The following is an 11,731-nucleotide window of genomic DNA, read 5'->3' as shown; positions in this document are numbered from 1 at the left end:
GCGCGGGAGAGCTTCGCGGAGCGGCTGCTGCTCCCCGACGGCGGCGGCGGCGGCGGAGCAGCCCCGACGATGCCCGGCGAGACCCCGCGGAGGAGCAGCGGCAGCAGCGGCAGCAGCACCTACTTCCGACGGGTCAGCCCGGCGTGGATGCTGCTGGTGGCGGCCGGCCTGACCTACGTCGGCGTGAGTCCCTCCGGGGAGGGGAGAGGGGGAGGCGGGGGGGGCGGGAATGGATGCAGCCCCCTTTTTCTGGGCGTCGGAAACCCTCGAGAGCCGCTCAGAGCATCGCCCTTGGTGGAAGCATGACTGTTCGTGGGACCTGTTCCCAGGCTTGCCAGCCTCCCGGCGGGCATTCGAAAATAAAGAGAGCCCCCTGTCCAGTAAAGGCATGTTTAAAAAGGTAAAGGTCTCCCTTGCTCGAAAGCCAGTCGAGTCCGACTCTAGGGTTGCGGTGCTCATCTCCGTTTCGAAGCCGAAGAGCCAGCGCTGTCCGAAGACGTTTCCGTGGTCGTGTGGCCGGCATGACTAAACGCCAAGGCGCACGGAACGCTGTGACCTTCCCACCAAAGCGGTACCTATTTTATCTACTTGCAATGTCTTGCTTTCGAACTGCTATGAAATAAATGAAATGCGCTACATGCTCAACTTCATGTTCGTTGCATCTATGACACTGTCTAACCATCTCATCCTTTGCCGTCCCCGTCTTCTTTGACCTTCAATCTTTCCCAGCATCAGGGTCTTCTTCTCCAGGGAGTGCTCCGTTCTCATTTGGTGGTGGCCAAAGTATTGGAGCTTCAGCTTCATTATCTGGCCTTCCAGGGAACAGTCAGGGTTGATTTCTTTTAGGATTGACTGATTTGATCTCCTTGCAGTCAAAGGGACTCTCAAGAGTCTTCTCCAGCACCATAGTTCAAAAGAATCTATTCTTCGGCACTTTCCTTATAGTCCAACTCTCGCAGCCATACATGACTACTGGGAATACCATTGCTTTGACCATGCGGACTTTGGTTGGCAGGGTGATGTCTCTACTTTTTATCATGCTGTTTAGGTTCGCCATCGCTTTCCTCCCAAGGAGCAGGCGTCTTTTAATTTCATGGCTGCTGTCACAGTCTGCGGTGATCTGGGATCCTAGGAACGTGAAGTCTGTCACTACTTCCACGACTTCCCCTTCTATTTGCCAAGGAGTGATGGGGCCGGATGGCATGATCTTAGTTTTTTTGATGTTGAGCTTCAAGCCCACTTTTGCGCTCTCCTCTTTTACTCTAAGCAAGAGGCTCTTAAAGTCCTCTTCACTTTCTGCCATTAGAGTGGTATCGTCTGCATCTCTGAGGTTGTTGATCTTTTCCCCAGCAATCTTAATTCCCGCATGTGATTCATCCAGGCCAGCATTTCACATGATGTACTCTGCATATATATTAAATAAGCAAGGGGCCAATTAGAAACTCTTTAATGTGTGATCACTATGTGATGCCGTTTGGGGTATAAGACCTTCTGCCCTTCCTGGTTATGGCAGAATACAGTTTTGGAATTGCTGAGTGCAAAGGCACTCAGCCCTATATTCCCTGTTTCAATGCATTAAACGGATATTCATCTAACTCGTTGGACTCCGACTGTGTGTTTGCAATTTGGCACGGGAGCATGCAGGCACAGATTTGTGTATCACACCCGAACAATACATTGAGTGCAGGTTTGGTGCTGTCGGAATGCATTCGATGTATTGCTCAGGTGAAAAATACTTTTCTCTGTGTATTGTTTGGGTGAAATATATTCTTGATACTGTTTGACACCAATATTTAGATAACAGTATTGAAAAATATAAAAAGAATGAAGCATAACATTGTTCTACCATATGACATATATTTACTGTACACAGTGATCTAACATTTTTGTACGTCTTCCTGACACTGTGACCCTCAGTTTTTGTATTAGCCTCCAGGTGGGGCCTGGGGATCTCCCGCTCTTACAGCTGATCCTCAGCCGACGGAGATCTCCCCTGGAGAAAAGGGCTGCTTCGGAGACGGGACTCCACGGCATTGTACCATGCTGAGGCCCCTCCCCAAAACCCCGCCCTCTACAGGCTCCACCCCAAAAGTCTCCAGGTGTTTTCCAACCCAGGCCTGGCAACCCTCTTTGTTCCTAATAATAATAGTAATAATAATAATGCATCGATACTGCTAAATGCTATTATTAATTGGTATAGTAATAATATGTGCATTTTCGTTATCCTGCCCTCTGTCCAAAGAGACGAGAGCAGCCTAGAACCTTTCTTCACAACAGCCCTGCAAGGTAGGTGAGACTGAGGGCCCAAGGGCACCCAGCGAGCAGGGATTTGAACCTGGATCCCTCGGGTCTTAGCCCTGCCCTTGGAGGCTGCGCTGGCTCCCCAGGTTTGAAGGTATCATTTATTTGCACCCCGGGCAGTTTCCCCTCCTGTTATTTATTGGTTGGTTGGTTGGGTTTTAATTTTTTTATATATATTTTGGGTCTCTGCTGACGCATGAAGGGGTCGGAGAAGCGCTGGGTGGGTCGTGGCCCAAGGGGCACATGAATGGCAAGACCTGGCTGTTTACAACCTTTCCCCCCCCCCCCCCCCCCCCCCGATTTTCTAGTAGTTAATTCTTTGAATGGGACAGGGTGGAGGTACGGAGGGAGATGCATGACCCAGTTTTAAAAGCGATGCTGGCAGAGTGGAAGGACGCACCCATGAGCAAGCCCAGCACATGCATGCGCTTCTGCTACACACGTGTCATGTTACCTTGCACACAGAGTCCAATTCTTGGTCTGTCACGGTCACTTACTGCCCACCCTCTCCGGGGTCTCCGGTGGAGGTTTTTCACATCTCCAACTTTCTGAACCTTTGACCTGGGAGAGGCCGGGGATTGAACCTGGGACCTTCAGCATGCCAAGCAGATGCTCTGCTTTTGAGTCATGGCCTCATACTTGCCAGCTGGGCTGGAGGTCTATGGTGTGCATGGGTCAACATTGCAGGTGTGGAGACTTGAGAGCACAGTTTAAATGAGCTGCCAGGCAAATGCGAAACCACACGGATAAATTTCTTGTGTCCTGCCAGAAGTGCACCTGGTAAGGCTTGTTTTGATCACATGTTACCCCAAAAGGAAAGGGGGGGGGAACCCTCTTCTTTGTTTTCAAGTTAGAAATGGCATGCATTGTTGACTATGGAATAAACCTGGTGTAGTGATCAAGTGCGCGGACTCTGATCTGGGAGAACCGGGTTTGATTCCCCACTCCTTCACATGGAGCTGCTGGATGACCTTGGGCAAGCCGTAGTTCTGATAAGACCTGTTTTTGAAAAAGAGCAGTTTCTGTCAGAGCTCTCTCAGCCCCACCCACCTCACAGGGTGCCTGTTGTGGGAAGGGGAAGGGAAAGGAGTTTGTAAGCCGCTCTGAGACTCCGTTGGGTAGTGAAGGGTGGTGTATAAATCCAATCTCTTCTTATTCTTCTTGTTTCTCTTTGGGTTTTAAAGAAATGACGGGCCGGCTGTTGTGGCGAGCCAGTGAGGTGCAGTGGTTGGAGCCCTGGGCTTGACTCCCCACTGCGCCGTGGAGGCATGGTGGGTGACCTTGCGGCAGGCGTGCTTTTCTCAGCCTCACCTACCTCACAGGGCTGGTGTGAGAATTAAGTGGGAGAGAGGAGGGCCCCAGTGGGGAGAAAGACCACGTGTAAAAGAAGGGAAATAAGTAAGTAGCTCAGAGGTCCAGCCCAGGGCTTGGGACCCTCTCGTGGGGCACAGAGAGCCCCTCTTGCTGGGTAGGCAAGCCCCTGCAGTTGAGGGCTGGCGCTTCCATTATCAGCAGCCCTCCAGAAGTCCTCGCTGGGTAAAGAGACAAGGGCCCCGGTCACACAGAGAATTTGCCACGCGAAAGGCACGAATGTTGGGTGGATTTTCAGGGTGCGATCACACCGCAACATCTGGGAAGCGCAGCGCACCCGTGGCCAACCCATGGCGTCCCGCCGAAGATGCAGAGTTAAAAAGTACCAAGGAAAGCGCACTAGTATTCGGAAAATGCGCGGCACAGACGGGCGTCTGATCGCTGGAGCGCTAGTATCCCGTGGCATCCGGCGCCCGTCCATGTGACGTCCCGTTGCAAACTGGATGTTTTTCGTAAGCGCATGCACACAAACACGAAACTAAGCAGCGCTGCTCCGTGGAACTGCACATGTGCACAAATGTGAAACACTTGTGTGATTGCGTTGTGCCGCTTCTTTGCCACGCTGCAGCATCGCCGTGTGATCGCCAGCTAACAGCCTAAGCACAGAGACTCGGGGGACCGTGTGATCGGGCTACCGCGCTTTATTTTGTTCTGGGGCGAACAGTCATGCCTCCCCCCGCGTTATCTGGCCCGTGTGGCCGGGGCTGAGGGGGCCGTGATTCCAGTGCCTCTTTGCAGGCTTGCTCTGAAGAACAGCAGAACAGTGCGGTGAGATCTCTCAGTGGTGGAGAAGATTCTTGCCTTACTGGGTTGTTGTGAGGATACTGTTGGAGGCAGAGAGAACTGTGTAAGATCCTTTGGGTCTCCCCCGAGGAGAGAAGAGTATAAACACCCAAACTGATATGGATATTCACAGTCCCCTTCTCTTGTGGGATAGCTGTCCCTTCAGTTGCCTTGTTTAGCATTAACTCCCGCACTGCTCATTCGTTTCCAGCCATTAAAGCTAAACACTTCTACCTGGGGTGATTATGCTGGGTTTCCTAGGCAGCTGTGAATTTCTACACCGGACCCCATTCTGCATGTCATGTTTCTAGAACTGGGCTTAAAAAGGAAGCTGGGGGGCGTGTCGTGTGAAACCCTTTCTCCTCTTCTGTTGTGTAAGATAGACCTGTCCTTTGGACCCCTGATACACCTGTCTCCTTTCCCTCTCTCTTAGTGGGCCGTCTTTTCACCGGCAACCATCCCCTATGACTCCCTGGGACCCCTAGGCACCTTCACAAGATGCTTGGTGGAGAATCACAAAGCCTTGCTGAACGTTGGGTAAGCTGGATTTGGAAAAGGAGCTCCGATTTCCGTGCTCAGTGACTTTGCTCTCCTGGTTACCCCAGAGGCTTAAAGGTCAGGGTCAGCCGCTCGGTAAAAGAGCAAGGTCTTGATCAGGCGTGCTTGAGAAGGCAGTTTGGGGTCCAACCCTGGGTGCTTGGTGTGGTGGTTAAGAGCGGCGGACTCTAATCTGGAGAACCAGGTTTGATCCCCCACTCCTCCACGTGCAGCCAGCTGGGTGACCTTGGGCCAGTCACAGTTCTCTCAAGAGCTGTTCTCGAAAGAGCTCTCTCAGCCCCGCCTACCTCACAGCTGGTGTCTGTTGTGGGAAGGGGAAGGGAAAGGAGATTGTAAGCCGCTCTGAGACACCTTTGGGTAGTGAAGGGCGGGGTATAAATCCAATCTCTTCTCCTCTCCTTGTTTTTCTTCTCTTGAAGGGTTGTAGATGCAATACCTCCCCCCCCCCTTTAAGTCCTGGGTTGACATGAACGGGAGCTGCACAAAGGGTACAGCTCAGTGAGGGGCAGGAGAGCCCCCCCCCCCATATTGTCCCCACATTTGAATTATATTGTGGTGGGGGATTGGACCCATCAGCCTTGGGCAACGGAATGTCTCGGGCCAGATGTGAAGGAACATAGTCCCCAAATAATGCATTCCCCCCTCATTTTCAGGTATGCCGTTGCTTGGATAGTTCACGTCGCTGAAACAATTTATGCTCTGAAGTTGTGCCGGTAAGCGGTCTCTCTTTCTTTCAGTCTGGGGAAGAGGAGGTTATGGGGGGACAGGATGGGTCTCTTGAAGTATTTGAAGGGCTGTCCCTTAGAGGAGGGCAGGGAGCTGTTCCTGTCGGTAGAAGAGGAGAGGACTCGCAAGAGATGGGGAAAAATATAACTCCTGGTGCTCACGCCATTTAATAAAACTGGCCGTCAATGTGGGGTGTTGCATATCTTGGGGGATTTAATGCAGAATAGTAGAGCACCAAATTTTATTATGTATATAACATTGTTTTATCGTTCTTATTCGGTATTGCCGCTTGTCAGCCACCTGAGCCATTTGGGTAGGGCGGGATAGTAAAGTAAAGGTTCCCTTGCTCGAAAGCCAGTCGAATCCGACTCTAGGGATGCGGTGCTCATCTCCATTTCCAAGCCGAAGAGCCAGCGCTGTCCAAAGACGTTTCCGTGGTCATGTGGCCGGCATGACTAAACACCAAGGCGCACGGAACGCTGTTACCTTCCCACCAAAGTGGTACCTATTTATCTACTTGAAATTTCTTGCTTTCGAACTGCTAGGTTGGCAGGAGCTGGAACTAGAGACGGGAGCTCACCCCGGCTTGCGGCACCCGGGTCTTGATCTGCTGAACTACCGACCTTCCACAGCCTGCAGTTCAGCATCTTAACCACTTGAGCCACCGCTGCTCCAGGGCGGGATACAAATCTCAAATAAATAAAATAAATAAAAGAATGGGTGTCAATTATGGGCAGAAAGATGCTAGTGGATATTAGGGGAAAGATTTTTACAGTGAGAGTTGTGCAACAGTGGAATCAGCTGCCTAGGAAGGTGGTGAGCTCCCCCTCCCTGGCAGTCTTCAAGCAGCAAATCAAAAACAACATCCCTGACGAAAATAACGGAAGAGTGAAAAAAAGATGCTGCAAAATCATTTACTGTAGTAATTATGTAGAAAATCCTCTTCTGTTATCACTCACACGCTAACGCATGCTGCGCAATGTAAACAATTTGTTTCACAATAATTGCTTTATCTGAGTTGATCAATTACTACTTATGAAGGAAACATTCAAGGTTGACTCTCTAATAACAGAACCCAAGGTCTTCACAATGTATTAGCTGGATTCTAGCTAATCTGCACATGTACTGAATGTGACGGCCTGGATTGTGCGTTCAACCTTTTTCATGACTTTTGCAACTGCTTTGCATTGACATGGCACTTTCTGCATCCCCCCCTCCCCTTACCACCTATATATCTCTGGACAGTTTCTTCATACCTCCCATGCATCTGATGAAGAGAGCTGTGTTTCTTGAAAGCTTATGCTACAATAAAGCTTGTTAGTCTGGGCTTTTTATTCCTTAGAGGAGACACTTCAGAAGAGCCTTGTGGTCAGCAGGGAACACCCATTCAGGAAAAACGCTGCTCCTGTCATAGGACGCTTGGATGGGAACTTCCCAAGATGTTGTTAAGAGCCCCACCATTGCCACCAGGGCAGTCGTATTGTGCTGGCCCCCTCAATCCTCGTTCAGGAGTCCAGAAGTGTTTGCCCACAGGGTCCTCACAGCTGAGGTGCCCTGCATGACCATACATGTTCATTTCATCTCCAGCTAGAGATGTAAAATTTCCGGAAATTTTGAAGCTTGGAAAAAAACCCATCCCCCCCCAGTTTTTTTCAGGGGGAAACGGAAATTTTCGGACAAATTGGAAAAAATGCTGCGTTAGCATTTCTTTTGTCTTTTCTAGATTGAAAGTCATTCTGTTACTTTAGGAACATAAAATATGACTATGGACATTTTTACTTGGCATGAAATTATCACAACTAGCCTATTAAAAATATAGTGTGTCCAAACAATTATTACAAACAGAATACCCACCCACATGCAAAAACAAAACTGAAACCTTTTTATTTTCTTCTGACAATAGCACCTCCTAAAGGAAGAAATGCATCTTGTTCTCGCATTGGAGAGTTCAGTTTGTAACCTAGAACTTGCTTGTCCTCAGTATACAGAAATTAGATCAATCTGATACCATATATATATATTTTAGAAATGATTTGGAAAATATTTGAACAGCTTGTTTTAAAATATTTTATTCATCATGTTAAAATAAAACGTTCCATAATCAATTTTTTTTCCTTTCCTTTTTTCAATTTTTCCAGTTTTTCGGAAAAAAACAAAAAAGGCTTCAGGAAAAAAACGGGAAAAAACTGGTTTCCCCCCGAATTTTTCCGGCTTTTTTCTGAGCCTTCACATCTCTATCTCCAGCCTTCCCTTTTGTGAATCGGAGGGCTGTGTGGATGTCACCACTGGGAGCTGGGCCGTGTGGACGGCGTTTGAAAGTTGGCTGGCTTGTGTCTCCCCTGCAGGGACAAGGGCATCACAGATCCGTCAACCCAGTTCTGGTGGGCCGCCCAAACTTTCTTGGTTGGGGTTGCTTCCCTGATCCACTTGCTGAATTACGACCCGCTGAAGGAAACGAAACGCCAGTGAAGGACTCGGCTGGGAGAAGAACTGGGAAATACAGTCATGGTTCCTCTGGGTGTCGTTGTCTGTCTGAGGGCGGAGGTGTTGCGAAATGCGTACGTTCTTGGGAAAGTTCCCCATCTTCTAAAGGTGTGTCTTGAGTTTGCAACTCTAGGGGAAGTGAATGTAAGACAGAACCTCTGTGCCTGATTGTGTTTGCCCAGGCCAATTTGAGAAAACACACAAAAGCAGTCCTGTAGAGTTGGAAACCAAAAAATTGTTTTTAATTAATTAATAAGGAAGAATACAGATTCAAGGGTTTTGGATCCCTGAATACCCAACAGATTCTTCAAATGTTACAATGGCTGAAATAGCATTGCATCAGAGAAATAAAACAGAATTATTGGTTCCATCAAACATTGTCAAATTTCATCACCTATTTCCTATTGGGTTAAGGGGGGGGGGGGGGGGTTGTTCCCAGGCAGAGTTCTTTTTTCCTAACAGAACAATACACTTTTCTTTTGGAAGCAATGAAGCAGCATGTTGTATCTATATAACTGATATGGTTACAGAGTGCTTACTGTTCTTCATTCTAGCTAGGTTAACTGACATCAGAAACATGCGCAGTTGTAGCTGGCCAGAACGAGCAAGGTCATGGGTAGCATAACGGTGCATCAGCATTTCAGCCTTCTTCCCAGGATGCATTCAAACAAAGGTCACAAATGAACCAAAGTTAATACCTGAATACATCCATGATGTTAGAATCATATGTATTATGGAAGTGCTAAGTATACCTACTAAGTTAAACCTGTTAGACAGTGGCAGAGTACAAAGTGGTCCATAAAATGTGCGTACAACAGATCCCCCATTTTCTTGGCCAAGTGAAGATTTATAGTTCACTGACACCAACCGTAGCTCATTTTATCTCTTTATTAATTCCGGCAAGCATTAGCATTCTTTTCAGTTTTATGGGGACTGTAGGCAGTATAGCGTTGATACGAGGAAACATACAAATACAAAACACAATTAAAATACGTAACAGAGAACAGGCTTTTGCTTAAATCCTAGACCAGAGGGTTCATGCACTAGAAGGGTTTTGTAAAACAGCACTTTGTTAAAAACAGCACTTTCAGTTCATCTTGCAAATCTTCTGGGACACTGGGCGCCCCGACGTCATCTGATGTTTTCTCTTTGTTTCTTTTACTTCCATTGCAGTTCAGTGCAGTAAGACTAACAGCAGTGTCAAAGATTAGCAATACTGGAACATGGACTGTCATTTCTGAAACCTCTAATAAGATTAGTTATTTCGCCATTACACTTCTGGAACATAGAGAAGAAACAGATTAAACCAATAAACACCTGAACATTCCCTTTTAACATTTCAGTCCTTATTTCTAGAACTGCCCCTTGCTATGCCATCTGGAAAGCCTGCTATGAATAAAAATCAAACAAAATAGACTAATCTTTTCCCTGGAGAGACCCTAGTGCATGTAGGTTTGCGTGTATGAACAGGTATTTATGGAGTTAAGCCTATCAGGCAAAAGTTCTGTGGGATAGCATGAATGTGGTTCAGCCTTTTCTTCCTTCTCCTACTCTGGCACTCCAACAACTCGCCTGGGCTTCATTCTCAAGAACTGACGGGCTGCAAGCATAGTGAGGTGATGTGCATCCTTCCAGTCTCTCCCCTCTGACCAGGTTTTCAATTGTTGTGGTTGTTCAGTCGCACAGTCGAAGTTCAGTCTTTTCATCCAGCTGCCTCTTTGTCTCATTGGCTTGGATATCAAGAGCAATTTCAGATAATTACGACGACTGAGCTGCCAAAGCCTTTGCTGATGTGTTTCAGTGCCTTTTTTTGATATTTCTCCGCATGCTGCCAACAAACTGTGTGTTTTTAATGAGCCTTTCTTTGATACTGGTGGTACTGTGCTTTGAGAAGACATTGTTTCTTGTCTTCCGCCGTCCTCTGAAGTTGGCTCAATTTCATGTTCGTTGCATCGATGACACTGTCTAACCATCTCATCCTTTGCCGTCCCCGTCTTCTTTGACCTTCAATCTTTCCCAGCATCAGGGTCTTTTCCAGTGAGTGCTCCCTTCTCATTTGGTGGCCAAAGTATTTGAGCTTCATTTTCATTATCTGGCCTTCCAGGGAACAGTCAGGGTTGATTTCTTTGAGGATTGACTGATTTGTTCTTCTTGCAGTCCAAGGGACTCTCAAGAGTCTTCTCCAGCACCATAGTTCAAAAGAATCTATTCTTTGGCGCTCGGCCTTCCTTATAGTCCAGCTCTCGCAGCCATACATGACTACTGGGAATACCATTGCTTTGACCATGCGGACTTTTGTTGGCAGGGTGATGTCTCTACTTTTTATCATGCTGTTTAGGTTCGCCATCGCTTTCCTCCCAAGGAGCAGGCGTCTTTTAATTTCATGGCTGCTGTCACAGTCTGCGGTGATCTGGGATCCCAGGTTTCAATCCTGGATGTCCTTCTGTTGAGAAGGAATACTGATGGATTTGAACAGGGGATCTCCCGGGCTTGGAGCTCCCGTCTCACAGGCCAGGCTTTGTTTCAGAAAGGCAAGTAGGCAGTCGGGGGTCAACAGAAAACATGCTTCAGACTCCGGTTATCTCCAGGAACAGTACATTGCTGAAGAAAGCATTGTTTCTGTCCATGCCTGCAATCCAGAGGAGGAGAATCTTCTCCTTTCCAATGAGAATGAATCCTTGTTCTTCAAAAGAAAACAGTCATTGAGTTAACAGAACAGTGGTAGGATTGCTTTTAATGTTCGGAAAGTCAATTTATTGCAGGAGAAGAGAGGGGGGGGGAGTCCAGAGTGCTAACTGAGAAGAACATAAGAGAAGCCAAGGTTGGATCAGGCCAATGACCCATCCAGTCCAAAAAAAAGTCCAGAGTGCTGAGAAGAACATAAGAGAAGCCAAGGTTGGATCAGGCCAATGACCCATCCAGTCCAAAAAAAAGTCCAGAGTGCTGAGAAGAACATAAGAGAAGCCAAGGTTGGATCAGGCCAATGACCCATCCAGTCCAAAAAAAAGTCCAGAGTGCTGAGAAGAACATAAGAGAAGCCAAGGTTGGATCAGGCCAATGACCCATCCAGTCCAACAGTCTATCACATATCAATCCTCCGGCAGCCATAATCCGAGCTGCCTGTTCCTTCTCATAACTCATAAGAACATAAGAGATGCCAATGTTGGATCAGGCCAAAGGCCCATCCAGTCCAACACTCTGTGTCACACAGTGGCCAGAAATACCAGTGCCATCAGGAGGTCCAGCAGTGGGGCCAGCACATTAGAAGCCCTCCCACTGTTGACCCCCCCAAGCACCAAGATGACAGAGCATCACTTGCCCCAGAGTTCCCTTTTGAAGCTGTCCATGCTTGTAGCCGCCACCACTTCCTGTGGCAGTGAATTCCAAGTGTTAATCACTCTTTGGGTGAAGAAGTACTTCCTTTTATCTGTTCTAACCCGACCGCTCAGCAATTTCATGGAGTGCCCACGAGTTTTTGTATTGTGAGAAAGGGAGAAAAGTACCTCTT

General features: G+C 47.9%; 1 protein-coding gene across 1 annotated transcript in view; it reads left to right on the top strand.

The window, feature by feature from the left end:
• The window catches only part of LOC107120763 (transmembrane protein 254-like), a 17,258-nt gene extending 8,824 nt beyond the window's left edge, over positions 1-8,434 (top strand). The window contains exons 2-5 of the mRNA XM_015423534.1: positions 10-183; positions 4,889-4,992; positions 5,667-5,726; positions 8,085-8,434. Coding sequence (XP_015279020.1) covers positions 10-183; positions 4,889-4,992; positions 5,667-5,726; positions 8,085-8,208 — 462 coding nt within the window. The 3' untranslated portion in view covers positions 8,209-8,434. The remainder of the gene's footprint in view (positions 1-9; positions 184-4,888; positions 4,993-5,666; positions 5,727-8,084) is intronic.
• Positions 8,435-11,731: the final 3,297 nt, after the last annotated feature.

The sequence above is a fragment of the Gekko japonicus genome, unplaced genomic scaffold (genome assembly GCF_001447785.1).
Source record: "Gekko japonicus isolate JY-2015 unplaced genomic scaffold, Gekko_japonicus_V1.1 scaffold1909, whole genome shotgun sequence".
Lineage (NCBI taxonomy): Eukaryota > Metazoa > Chordata > Lepidosauria > Squamata > Gekkonidae > Gekko > Gekko japonicus.
This window is presented reverse-complemented; position numbering and strand designations above follow the sequence as displayed.